The 14,379-nt window shown below is 35.9% G+C and overlaps 1 protein-coding gene across 3 annotated transcripts; it reads right to left on the bottom strand.

Annotated features, from left to right (window-relative positions):
- Nucleotides 1-2,467: 2,467 nt before the first annotated feature.
- On the bottom strand, nucleotides 2,468-12,535 carry LOC140792883 (squamosa promoter-binding-like protein 16). Of its 3 annotated transcripts, XR_012109836.1 has the most exons (5): nucleotides 8,444-12,535; nucleotides 4,973-5,103; nucleotides 4,004-4,653; nucleotides 3,616-3,776; nucleotides 2,468-2,821 (listed from the first exon to the last, which is right to left on the bottom strand). XR_012109836.1 is itself a non-coding variant. In XM_073144110.1 (4 exons), the coding sequence occupies exons 1-3, from the start codon at nucleotides 8,869-8,871 to the stop codon at nucleotides 4,004-4,006; spliced, it is 1,209 nt and encodes a 402-aa protein (XP_073000211.1). In that variant the 5' UTR covers nucleotides 8,872-12,535; the 3' UTR covers nucleotides 2,468-2,875. The 3 variants fall into 3 exon arrangements, 2 of the variants coding, with proteins under 2 accessions (XP_073000211.1, XP_073000210.1); XM_073144110.1 differs by lacking the exon at nucleotides 3,616-3,776 and having other exon boundaries at nucleotides 2,468-2,875; XM_073144109.1 differs by lacking the exon at nucleotides 3,616-3,776.
- Between the last annotated feature and the right edge of the window lie 1,844 nt (nucleotides 12,536-14,379).

Below are 14,379 nucleotides of genomic sequence, written 5' to 3'. Positions count from 1 at the left end.
ATCAATCAATTAGGTTTTGATCTACTTAGATATGTGAGCGGGTTCAAATCCAATCTGACGTGATAATTAAGAATTGCAAATACAAATAGAAGCCGGATAAGAAGAATAATATCAACCATTTGCAATCTTCTTAAGTTTCTAACTATTTTTCTTATTTTTTGAAGATAGAGCTATATTAGTTGGGAAACACTTCACTAATTAAACTAGCTGAAATGTTAAAAAGTATAAGATGAAGCAGGTGAATAGGGGTTTGGCTTTCCAAAATTAACACATTGAGAGACAACCCTGCCCTTATTAGTTGCCCAATCTTGCAACATGGTTACATTCTCTATAAACATAAGAGAATATTATAATTTTAAAACAAGAAGAAAGACTAAAAATTTTTATCTATAAGATTTCTTAACATTCAAGACTAGAATCTCGAAAGCTCAAAATCCTAACGGACTCAAGAGAGACAACCTCTATCACCCATCTTAGAATGTTCCCTTACCTAAAGAACCCCAAGTCAGCCTCAATCAATAGGACCTACCTTGAGGGGGTGGGCTTCCATTCTGCGGCAAGCAAGCCTACATTATTCTTCCTCAGGATAGAACCTGCCCCACCCTAGTAGCGATCCTTTAAAACCGATCCGTCTATATTCACATTGACTCGACCCTAAGGGGGATCCGATCCAAGTCATTTATTTCATTGCTCTAGGAGGAGACCTCTTCTTCTCCCCCCTTCGTAGAATTGTAACTAAGTGAACCGCCCTCTTAGCCACAATCTTGTGATGAGTTACATCGCCACCAAATGAGTTGCACTCGTTCTAGATGCCCCCAAAAGGCCGAATCTACCATTGCTTTGACCTACCTACTCTTAGGTGAGTTAGAGATCAGTCCATCACTAACCAATAAATTCCCTTCTAGCCCAAGACCTTTCCTAATACAATCCTAGACCTCCGGGCTATATCGACCACCCAAAGAAAAGGTGTTCTATATTCTCCCTAAAGAGATCACAAAGCCCATGGTTGCCATCCGACCCAATTCTGAGCCCATGTATGTAGGCCCAAGTTGGAATTCTTAGTTCTTATCCGGTCATCTTGTTAGAGTCCAGCATCAAAGCAGATCTTAATAATGTCTTCTTAAATGCTATTTATGTTAAAGAGTAAAAATATAGTATATGATTATGAGAAGATGATAGTTTTTAATTTTAGTCATGCTTGTAAACTTCCACATAGAACATCAGGCTCATTGATAGAATTTAAAATGATGTTATAGAAGACACTCCCATACATTATCTTATCTAAGATCTGCATACCATCAGCTCTGTTACTAACACTACTAATAGTGAAAAAGTTGGTCCCAATGGGAAACCTCCCTTATCCATTTGGATCCTTATCCATGTAACAAATGAGGTCCAAGTATGATTGGAAACTTGTGCACAATATTCCATTGCTTTATTCATGAGAATAAAATTATAATCATGAAACATCTATCTTTGTAATCTCTAATGACTAGGATGGTAGGCAAGCCTAACTATTGGATTCTTACAATATAAAACCACAATTCTCTAATTGCTTAGGCCCTGCTTGATTTGAGTTTAGGAACCCATTCTAAATTAGTTCAGAGACTCCTAAACTGTTAGTAACCAAACATCTTTTTATCTTTTTCATATCTAATCAAGTTTACTCTCCAAACACTTATAACTAACTAATCAAGTTCGGAGCTTAGTCTCAAACCAAACAAGGCCTTAAGTTTTTAGGATTATTAGTAAGTTGGCTAACAGGATCACAACAGAGATTCTGAGTTTGAATTCCGTTAAGATCCTATTTGTTCATTTGAAATATAAAACTTCCATCAATTTTAGTTGCTCATCAAAAATATCTTAAGCCCATAAGCGAGAAGAGTATTTTAATATATAAAATATGTAACCATCATTCATTAGGCATATCATTAATCTCAGCCTAAAGTCTAAACAGGAGTTAGGGAGGTAATGTGGAAGTTCTTTTCACTCCATAAAGCAACCAACCTTTTAATGAACCTGGTTCCTTCCAACAATACACCACTCTTTCTCTCTCTCTTTTGTGGAATACCTTACACTACTAGTACATGAACCTTTTGAATTGGTTCAATAAAGTTGAATGGTACCCAGCCAGTCTCCTCCTGATTATGGGAGAGGAAAAGATCATATAGTGGAAGTTGAATGGTACTCAGCCAGTCTTTGGTGCATAATGGACTTATATAGCCAAACAAAAGTGGGTACTGATCTTCTCTTTATTCTACATGAGTATGAGAATGACATCCACCTTATATTTGCTTTCTTCTCCACCCAAAAGAGTACTCCTAAGTACGCACCATGCTCATATTTGTTTTATTGATGTTAAAACAGAAACTAAAGAAGTAAAATATGAAAGCATAGCCAAACACAACACAGGACTAGCTAAAGAGTAGGAAATATCCAAACCAATCTCTCCAAATCTTTCAAGCTATGCAAAGAAGAACCTTGACTAAGAGAATATATCCTCGTCTCAAAAGAACAATCATGGATATTCTTATATAATCAAAAGGGCTAGATGCAAGCCACTAAGATGTTAGCAAGGACTAGAGATGTAACTACTATATAAAGACATCCTACATGTTCTGTGAGCAACAACCAACATCACTACAAACATACACCCAATTAACAATGGAGGCTAATCGAAAGCGAAGAGGCATAAGGGGGAAGCTGATGATGATCTCCCTGTATCGAGCACCGAAGCATTCTACAATCCACAAGCAATCTTCTTCAACTGCGTCGGTTGTTAACTCTTCTCTGGATAATGTTTTCCTTCATCCTGGACATCCTGGACCAAAGGAAGGAGGTGATCATAATGCTGAAGGAGATAAAAGCGGTGGCTCTGCGAGTCAAGACAGTGTGAATAAGAAAGCAGCAGCATATATATCTTCTGTTCGGGAGCGTTTCAAGCTCGAAGAGATCGACTACGAGAGGAGGAGGTGAAGGAACAAGGATCATAGTATCATGGTTCTTGTAGATTCATGTACTGATGATCAACTCTATCTATCTACCAGTTATCAGTAGAGGTTGAAAAATAAATCAACTTTAGTTCATATAATGGAAACTTTTGATTCGATAATTATCTGATTCAAAAAGCTTAAATTTTCAAGTAATATGCCAACAATGTATAATAGAATCCAGGAGTTTGATCATGTCATAGAAGATTCCTAATAGAGCTGCACGAGTTACTCTTTTGTTCCCTTCCAATAATTTCATATGTGGAATTAAGCATAAAGTTTAACTAGTACAGTGAGAACTATACTGTTTTAATATCCAAACTGCAGTTTATCTCAAAACGAGTTTAGTAATACCCATTCTTCTCTTCTATCTAATATTTTATATTTACCAATAAAATCTGATTACAATCTTATCCATAAAAAACATCATTTTAATTAATTATCATTTCAGTTCTTCTCCCTCCCCTCGTCATCCATCCCCTATAAAAAACATTCTGGTCATTTGATAAAATATCTCACATTAATTGTAATTATTATACCACTGTACTAGTTTACAATCAAATACCATATTAACGTAAGTAAATCGGTTTGAACTTTCTTTATTAAATATAAGAAATGGGCATACCTATACTAGTTTAGGAATTATTCCACATCCAAATGCCACCTCAAGGAATATTAAAAATCATCTGTTCTAGAAGTCCTCAAAACAAGGATACCAAACTTTTTGTCAAAGTTTGCTACCCATCAGTATACATAAGTACCAGTCACTGAATGATGATCAAGTTACTGTTGCAAGCAATCAAAAGGAAGTTGATTAAAAAAGATTCATAAGCTCCAAAATGAAATGAATACAGAAATCTAGCATGGATTACACAAATTCTGTCATCTAAAATAACAGATGCAAAAAAAAAAAAAAAAAAAAAAAAAAAAAAAAAAAAATCCTGAAAGGAAAAGAATCTTTGGTGATCACAATATCTAAATGTCTTGCAATAAAAGAGTACAGGGAGATCTACCTACTGCCATGCAAAGGGAAGAGTCTGGGCTGTCCCATCTGAGGATCCTCCTCCACCACTAACATGGTAGATACCCTGGTAGTGAAGCTCTGTCCCATTAACATCAGAAACCAAAATACGATTGTCCTCCGTCCTCGAACATGAAAACCCAGATGCTGAAACATCATTAGAAGCATGCGAGCCTGAGAACCGAGCGAGACTTTCATACTGGAGGTTCGAAATAAGAGGCTGACCCATCCTAATTGGATCAGCTGGTGGTACCATTTGGCTTAGGTTGACACCGGGAGTCGGAGATGACAGAAGAGAGAGAGCACAATCGGAGTCAAGGACTTGAGTTAAACCATTTGAGAACATCTTGCTGCTCCTGCTGCTCACAGAGGGAGTGATGGCCTTGAAAAGTGGCTGGCACTCTGAAGTTTCTAGTGTAATTCTACTGCTGAAGTTGGTGTCATCTTCATGCAAGAAAGGGAATCGCCTAATATCTTTGCTGCAACAGTTGGAGTTGGTGAAATGGTGCTGCCTATCGCTAAGGTGCAGAGCTGGGTGATGAGAATACAGAGAACCATTATCAGCTTTTATGATCCCTGTCGTCCACTTGGGCTCTGCTGTAGTGGCTGGAAAATTTTGGGGATATGATGTAAACTTCATCCCTGGACATAAGCATGAACTATCAGCAAACTAAGGCAGAGGCAGCTATTTGAGTTAGTTGAGTTATACATGTAACATCCATAACTCATTAACCAAGGTGCAGGATGTAAATTTGGCATATACAACTTCACAAACCAGGCACGTCTTAAATAAGGGGATAAATAAGTCAGGAATGGCAAGTAATTAAATTAAAAATAGAAGTGTTTTTAAAAGTATAAAGTCACTGAAATGAAATAAAAAACGCCTGATTCAGAATTCTGTCATGATTTAGCAATTAAATAATGAGCTTTATGGAAAAGGCACTCGGATGAGAGTAAGGACCTTGGTGGTTTGTATATAGGCTCCCAGAATCTAGAGAAGTTGTTTGTGGCTTCCTGCGGCGCCTGTTGTGCCCATCAAGACGTTTCCTGCAGCTTCTTTTGACCTCATCAAATTCCACAAGCAAATGAAATCTGTCCGGAGCATCAATAACAAATAAGATCAAAAGAACTTTGAGTTCCTCCTCAATAAAAAGCACAAATTTTGGGATTCATCAAAGAATGAGCAGTCAAGTACCAATAAACAGTTTTAGTCACAAAAAGACAATCAGGAAAAACATAAAATAATTTAAGAACTAACTATGGTGTAAATCACAGAGGCACCGCAAAGACATAGGACCAGAACCAGCCAGCACAGAAAGTAAAGAGGAAAAAATGGCAAAGAGCTTATATTTTTGAACAATTGACTGCATATGAAAGAAACTATCACTATTAAGCATAAAAAAGCACATAAAAGGTGAAAATAATATGCTAACACCAATAACTTTCCGTTGATTGATTACTATTGATGTTAGAGTAAAAAGTTAGGACCAGTCATGAAATAGCTTGAAAGAATTTTCCCCAACTTAGTTCTGTTTCTCAACTTTCCATATGAATCAGTTGGGAGTGGCTTTTTCATCCACATATGAACCATATCTATTATCAACTTCATCATCATTTAAGCCTTCTCCAAGCATATGAGGCTGGGTAGATCATAAGTCAGAAGACTTAGAAGGGCTTTGAAAGAACTATAGGTCAGTAGGTGAGTACAGTAATATACTCTCTTAATTGCAGTTTAGCCTCATGCAAGTATGCAACCCAAGAGTGAACCTCTAAAAAGTTTTCTGAACATGGAATAGTCTAGAGAAGAGAAGGCAAATGGTACACATGTGAATGAAAAATTTCATAAACATAAAATTTCACATCCATTAACATGGTAGTTTGGACCTGATAATGGAATGGCCACGCCATGCTTCCACATAGTTAAGAAGCCAATGACAAAAGCTGATCTAACATCAACTATAGAGTAAAAGAGAGGCATATATTTAGTCATCATGAATCATAACTTGCCATACTCCATATGGTTGACAACACTACAGGAACCACCACTTGAAATTTTTGCTTAAAAGAACAAAACTGCTAATAACTATTGAATTAAATTCATTAGGTTCTATGGTCCAAAATTAAACAATCACAATTTCATTGATATTGTTGTATACATATCAAAGCTGCTCGCATCTTTAGTGCAAGAAGTGAACTATATTACATTTAGAGAAAAAATTTAGATGAAACTTGCTTCTCATGAAAAATAAATACAATGTAAAAAAAGGAAAGATTTTCCTACCTAAGTATCTCAGTAAAATTAAACGCCTAACTAGGTGAGTTTTCAAAATACAGAGTGAATTTCTGCCACATAGGACAGTTAGGCTATTTGCCGCTCAGAAATCTCTCATCCGGTCAGCGGTTGCTGTAAAAGGACAGAAATCTATGCAGCACAGAGAAAAAACATAAAAAAAGGAAATGCTCTCTTCTTTAGCGACTTCCCTTTGGTAACTATGCCGAATGATTCAGCTCTATGATTAGGAAAAATACTAAAATGCCCACCTGCATACATCAAGATATTGTGAAATTAGTGAATCTTGGTTCTTTTAGTTTCCCTTATCTTCATACTTCTTTCTTTCCTACAAAAGATCAAAAAATTCCAACCAAAACACTTTTTGAAACCATAACTCAAGTTCTGGGCCAGGCTCATATCCTGAACAATGAACAATTATTTTCATGTCTGCCCACAATCCCTGATGCTTATTGTTGCTGACTTATGAGAATAAAAGAGACAAAGTTTCTTAAATTTGTCATGGTGGTTAAGTTTCATTCTAGTCCTAAATTAAAGCTAGCAAAAACAGAGATATGAAAACTGCCACCAAACTGATGCAACATATGAAGTCTTGGGGGACTAAATGTCCTTAAAAGCCCTATAACTCTATGGAGCAGGATGTCTAATAATATGACTACGAGAACAACATAACTATGTCATAGTTTGCCATGTGATACAAATTGTCAGATATTGACAAGGATAGCCCAAAGGCACATTTGAGTCTCCAGAGAACTTATGAAAAAGGTAAGCAAAATATTGCGGGTGTGCGAATGTTTGAATCAAGGATTATTATTCAGTCCAGCTGAAACAAGAGTCACAAGGTTGGCTGACTTGTGCAGCTTATATTCTCAATGAGTGCTTATTGATGTAAAGCCAAAAGGTTTCAAGAAAATCTGGAAACATCATAAAGATGGTTTATGGGAGCAAAATCTATCATTTCAATTATATGCTCCTCTTGAGCATCAGAACAGTTTGCAGGGAATAATGTGGTAAATTAGAGGCATTCAACAAAGACCAACATTTGTTTAGGTAAAACCAAAAGCACACACAACAGTTCAAGAATTTGGAAATAGAATAAGAACAAAATATAAACAATAGAGCTATGGTGTATGGCTTAGAGAGGCAAAGCTAGAATACAGAAGGCTGACAACCAAAGTTCTATCAGAAGGGTTAAAGGTGCACACTGTAGGAATACGACAGGCCAATTCACAGGGAATCAAGGAAGAAGCTCATTTTCTTCAGCAGATTATGACTGCAGATAGTGACAGTTAGAGCAGCAAATGCTCAAAAAAAAAAGTCGCAAGGGTAAAGAGAAACAGGTTTACATTACTACTGAATAGTGAAATAAAATTTTCTTTAGAGATATTGTTATAATAAACCAAGCTTCATACCAAGAAAGTGAAAGAACTAAAAGTACTTTTGTGCATCAGAACATGCACCAGAACAAAACCTAAAGTTCTGTATAAAACTAAATACCAACTATGTTGTTTAATCTAAAGTTCTTCTGTGCATAAGAACAAAATCTAAAGTTCTATATAAAACTAAACACCAACATTATTCTGGACCTCATTGAAGATAGTACTAGAGAAATCCATCAATGGTAAGTTTTAACTTCCTTACCAAGAAACTCAAGTTTCCAACATAACAAAATGAAAATCTCTAGAAAGAAAATGAAAATATAGCACTATCAAACTGAAAACTCAGGAAGATATAATCACTCAAATATTATTTTGGAATTCGATCCAGCGTCTAAACAAAAAATAGTGACTACAGATTAAGTGAACCATATGTTTGCTTATAATCTGGTTAGCAGTCAGATACATACTACAATAGGAAATTGCACCGAAAGGTATCTATCTATATTACAGGGTAGAAAGAAGACATCTGACTACAAGAAAAAGGTGTAAGAAATAAATGGACTTCAAAAATCCCAAAAGCTGCGACTGTTACCTTGTACCAAATATGTTGTTTAATCTAACATAACTAGAACAAATCCTACAACAATCATCATTATGAGAAATAGAACAAATAAAGACAACTACATAAAAAGGAAGAGTAGTACAACTACAGAATCAAAAGAAGTTAACCAAATTCTTCAGAAAGAAAATTTTGTTTCATTACCTGCTGCACTGCTGGCAGAACCTCTGCTCCTGTCCTCCGACCATCACTATCGGCGTCTTCGAGTGGGCCTCGCAGACCTTATGCCGGCGGTGATACTCCCTACACTTACTGAGATCAGCTTTGCACCCATCAACCAAGCAGGAGGCGTTCTGGCCGCCGTTGCTCGGCGCTCTGGCCCTCTTCGTTGGGCCGGAGGACGCCGAAGACGACGCCATTGTGGCCGCCGCCGACACCTTGAATTGGTCCTTCCAGTGGTCACTCGATCCAAAATCCCCCAACCCACCAAGTTTCAAGTCAACCGAGCAATCGAATCCATTGGGCTGGCGTCCCCCGCTGCCGCTCGATCCGACGACCAAGCCAATGCTTGGTTGGGTGTGATGGTCTAGTTCTGCAAGATCCCAAGGAGGCATCTTTGCGTCCCAATCCATGAAAGCTACCCACTTCAATTCCTTCACTCCTCTTCCTTTGCCCTTTCCCCTCCTCTCTCCTGTCACACACTCTCTCTCTCTCTCTCTAAATCAATCCTGTCCTTTTGCTTTCAACTAGGACTACTGCTGCTGCTGCTGCTACTACTACTACTTAACTATGCTAGAGAGTAAAAAAAAAGCCAAAAGGAAGCAAGAGAATAACCACAACCCAAAGGCATGATAGCCAACAAAATCCAAGACGAGGGGGTTAGAGAAAAGGACATAAAAATCCCATCTTTACAAGCCTGTGAGACAAAACCCAACAAGACCCAGATGAGGAGCGAGACACTCGAAGTGCAAGAAAAGAATCAAAAGTGGAAATTTTAGTACCAAAGTGGTAGAACAAGTAAAAATAACAACCCCCTGGATCAGAAAAAGCTCATCTTTGTAAACCACAAGAAGAGGTCGGGTAACAAGAATGGGAGAGAACCCAAAGCACAAGGGAAGAGGCAAAGGTAGGGTGAAGAGCCAACAACACCAAGGGAAAGGGAACTGAAACCAGTCAGTACTTGCAGAGAACTGCACAGGGGCAGGAGGCCTATTGATTGGTCCTGTGGCTTTCCAACCGTTCAATTCCTGACAAGGATTCCAGTGAGAACAATAAATGTGAAGGGAGAAAGGAGACTAGGAGACAGAGAGAGAGAGAGAGAGAGATGTAGGTTAAGGACCCCTCACAACCATGCTCAACCCCCCTACCAAGTGCTACAATTATTGCAAGGATTGATAAACACATTATCTATATATATATATCTATAAATCTAGGGAGGGTTAGGTGAACTAATAGTAGGCAAATCGATTTGAGTGACATATGAGATTATATATTGTTGATCCTTTTTATGGCTTACTTTGATTTGTATATCAAGAATAAAAAAAAATGGATGAGAGACAGGGTGTGGTTGCTATCAACTTTTCAAGAGAGAGAGAGAAAGAGGACAAAAGGAAAGGATGGGAGATTAGGAAAGGATGGTGGAAGGGGCAAGTATGGTGGGGTTTATGCTTCATTTCAGCTGACATACTTTATTTCTCTCCCTCTCCTTTTCCTTGCTCACTTCTTGATTAGTTTATGTTGGTAGTTTCAAAAAAAAATAATAATAATAATTTGAGTTGAGCTATTACCACAATGTTAGATATATATAGTAGCCCTAACATAGCTCCAAGTTCCAACTACTTAATAAAAAGAGCTCAGAGGTTTCCTAGTTTTGATACTTTGCTTTGACCAATGGTCAATTGCCCTACCTTAATTTACTGGATGCCCAGATTGTCTCAACTCCCCAAAATCCCAAATTCCAAAACAAACTAATGGGAAGTGGCTCAGTTCCAACTGCTAACTGGTCAGCTTACTTCCATTGTCTCTCTGGCTTTCCAGTCCTATTGATTCCTTGACTGCCTCCCCCATTTCAACAAAAGCATTCATCCATTCACTGTTATTCTTTTGCTTCCTTTATTTGTATCACTCTAAACTAACCTTTTCATAGAGTTTTCTTTCTTTCTTTCTTTCTTTCTTTATTTTTTGCTATAAGAGAGGAGAATTCAATAGTTAACTACCATGAATGAGTACAGTACATTCACATCAATAGCTATATGTGTACATAAAAGGATCTAAACTTCACATCAATAGCTATAAGTGACCGAATTCGGTAGTCAATTACTAATGGAGATTAGAAATGTCAAAATCAAAGAGACATTTCTATTATAATTCCACCTGCCTAACCTAAGTTGTCAAAATAATAAAAGAGTTGTAAAGGTGTTTCCTTAGGCATAGCATTGTTGCATTACTTTGATGGATCTGCACATCTTCCATGCTTTTCTTCTTTCTTGCTTTCTTTATCATCATTCATGGGTAGTAGAAGACTAGAAGTACAAAGAGCACAGGATTTTTCACTGTGGGTAGTTTGCATAATGGGAAATATATGCATCAAATGATTGATGAGAAAAGAGGTGTATATTATACATAAAGAGAAACCATCTGAAAGCAAAAGGACTTGTGAACTTCAAATTTGGAGCTCTAATCTTTCTACTAGGCTGCTTTTGCAATTTAATTATATTTACTTATTTAATTTAGTATATAAAATAACGTTCATATATTTTATAAGATGACTTTATAATTCATCTTATTAGCTAGGTTTGGGTTGTTGGATTCAAATTTACTCAACCCATAAAGAAATGCACTTGATTAGGTACATTAATATTAATGTTTTAATTGTTAGTCCTTAGAGAAGTTACAAGTGTGCTTCACTAAGCTTACACTTGATTGAGTAGGTGGCTTTTTATTTTATTTTAATTTGTTTGTTAGAAATGAAAGTTATCAGTTATCACTAGATCTGGGTGCTCTAACCATAACTAGGGCAAAAGTAACATAAAGCTCAATGATATCTAGCAACTTGGATGAATTGGTTCAGATTCCAACTTGCAAGATTACCTCTGGGCAAGTCTTACTATCTACATGCATGAATCAATTGAGTACCTAGTCCACAGTGCTCTCTGCTATGAATGGCAGAAAAGGATCATTGAAGCCCCCCAACAAAGAAAAGTCAGGGAGGACAGAGATAAGTTCCAACCAAATGAGTGAGAAGAATATAGTCCTTATCATCTTATGGGGAAAAAAAAAGTCTTTCATTTTGTTTTTATTTTTGAATTTTTGATAGCGTAGATCCGATGAGTTAGACAATATGAGACCAACCCTATTCGGTTACAAGACCTAACGGACAAATTCTACGTAAAGTTTAGGCTAATTGATTCGTTGTCAAACATTTTAATTTTCATTTTATTTTGGTAGCATAGATATGATGAGTCGGGTATTATAAGATTAACCCTTTCCTGTTATAAGACCCTACGGACCTACCATCTCATTAGCGACTAGTTATAACACTAGAATCATGTGAATTCTTCATATACCTTTTAGATATATGGGTCTGTTTTCAAATTATGTAGGCAAAATGCAAGGATTTTGTAATTTAATTATATTTAATTTTTTGACATATTTTATTTTTAATAGAGTTGCACACAATTTACATATGCTTTCCAAATCAAATTCCAAAAGCCTTGAAAAATTAGGCTAATCGATTTACTACCATAGTCGGTCTCTTTTGTTGTTATAATCATATTACAAGTTCGCGTATACAATTGTTGACCTTGAAAGCGATCACTTTGAAAGAAAAAAAGAAAACATTTCAACCTATTTTCTCGATAAATAGGAGAAGTACCATCCTGCCCCTCCTATAGTTTTTTTTATGTAAACTCTCTACCTTAATGGTTTGGCAGGATTTGAAATTTAGACCTTGGTTTTTCTCAGCTATAATCTCTAACAACTTAGGGTGTTACAACTACCACTATAAAGTCAAGAGAGCCCTAATTCTTAGCCATTTGTTTACAAGTTTGAATGGTACTTCCCTCTCCAAATAGTATGGAGCTAGATGGCCCCCAATGACATAATTAACATATGAGACTTCTTAGCATTTCATGTCCTACGTGATATATTTATAACTATCATATACATCACAGGAGCATTATAGCAACTTATACTTTCTCCGTTAAGGTTGAATGAAAAAGTTGACGGTTTCACCGTCGTCGAGCTAGCTCCCTCCAAACCCTAAGCATGCAGGCAGAAGCTATGGAATTGATCTTCTGCAAAGGTGCAAAGAGCCACTGAAACCATGGCAGAATTTGAGCCCTACCATGCACATATAGAGATATTTTTGGATTCCCTTCTGCTAAGATCTCCTTCAGGCTTAGTGGTCCAATGTCCATCCTGTGGTCCACCAGACTCATCAATCCATGGCCACGCGTGTCCATAGATTAATCCACTGTTTACATTAGGATAAGAAAGAATTATGAACACCAGTACAAGAATATTGGAAGGTTCATATCTTCAAAGAAAAAAAAGAACAGAAGATACTCCTCATGCATGCCATTTTAGGTTTTTAATAGTGCTCGCTTGATCATGCAACAAGGTTGGATAGTGTACTTTGTTGTGCCAAAAGTACGAATTCATGATAGGGTTTCGTTTTCTTTTATTCTTTTTCTTTTTCTTGGGCTCAGTTTAATGAGATGCAATGTTCACGAGGATTAGGACCACAGAGAGGGCTCAAGTTGAGGGTCTCTAATAAAAAGTTTATTGTCGTCGGTCTTTGTCGGTAATCGCAGCGACGGTGTCTGTCACTTTAGATAATCAATTGATTTAAAAGTTTATCGAGAAGTTTTTGAATTAAAAAGTGCCTTCTTAAACTTTTATTTATATCACAATTTTTTTTTTTTATAGTTCTAATATATATATATATATACACATATAATTGTGACTAAAAGTCTGTTTTATAGTTCTATTTTTATTTTTTAAATTAACACTCTCATGCCCTCTTAATCTTCAAAAACTTTAGATCAATTAACTTAAACAAAAACTTTGCTCCCTTTCTCCCAAACCTCTTTTTAGTCATACAATCAATGATTCCATTAGACATAAACTAAGAACCAACAACTAAAGGCATTCAACTTCCACAGAAATGACACATCTTTAATAAATAAAATCAATGATTTGATCAACTTTAAGACCCACATAGTAAAGGGTCTAACAAAATTCCAATACTACAAGCAACCTAAAGGTTCCTACCTTCATAATTAAACCTATATATATATATATATATATATATGTGTGTGTGTGTGTGTTGGTTGTACCTATACTGTTGTTAGTTTGTTTGTTCCTGTGGTTTTATTGCTAAGATTTGGTTTGTTTGCATGAGCTAATGAGGTCCAACTGCACTCATATGTATGCTGTTTCTAATGCTATCAAATAAATTTTTTTTAAGGATTATGTTATATTTTATAGAATTTCAAAACTTTTTAAAAACAAAATTATTAACTAATTTTAACTAAGTTTCTTATGTTGTACATAGTTTCTTTTCCAATTTATAGAAGTTCTTATATATTATTAACTATTAATCATCCAAGCTCACAAATCAAAAGCTTAAATTATTAGATGAGGACCCAATAATCTATCTATCTATATATATTATATTCTATATAATGTGAGAATAAACTCAACAATTATCTACTACACTAATTTATTGGTATGGAATGTTTTATTTGAAAATGGAGTTCCTGACCAAAATAGATTACCCTAAAAAATTTATTTACTGAAATAATCTATACCCAAACTTAATACCTCCAATGAGGCAATGAGTCTATTTTGTATACTTCAGTTGCCATCTCATAGACCCAATAAAAAATATTAAATTATTTAGCATCTTATGAGTATTCCAAAACTGCTGAATTGATGATCAATGTTATTATAATCTCTTAATCAAAATCTTAAGTTAAATGCATGGGTTAACTTAGGGATGTTAGTAGCAAATATTATTTTATTTGCCAACTAAAATTGATACAATCAGTGTTTTAATTCAGTGTATTTCTACAGAAATCATAAGATAATGGCATACAAGAGAGTGTTTGATTTGTGCATAAGCTTTTTTTATTTGC

This window comes from Typha latifolia, chromosome 7, assembly GCF_019914945.1.
Source record: "Typha latifolia isolate L0001 chromosome 7, TyphaL0001v2, whole genome shotgun sequence".
In the NCBI taxonomy this organism is placed as follows: domain Eukaryota; kingdom Viridiplantae; phylum Streptophyta; class Magnoliopsida; order Poales; family Typhaceae; genus Typha; species Typha latifolia.
The sequence above is the reverse complement of the archived record's forward strand: the minus strand, read 5'-3'. Positions and strand labels throughout refer to the sequence as shown.

Excerpts from the sequence above, each read along its gene's own strand:
- LOC140792883 (XM_073144110.1), bottom strand. The coding sequence starts at position 8,871 with ATGGATTGGGACGCAAAGATGCCTCCTTGGGATCTTGCAGAACTAGAC. Across the intron at positions 5,104-8,443 it reads TTCTGCCAGCAGTGCAGCAG|ATTTCATTTGCTTGTGGAAT; the intron begins GTAATGAAACAA and ends TGCTCCGGACAG. Across the intron at positions 4,654-4,972 it reads CCTATATACAAACCACCAAG|GGATGAAGTTTACATCATAT; the intron begins GTCCTTACTCTC and ends GCTTATGTCCAG.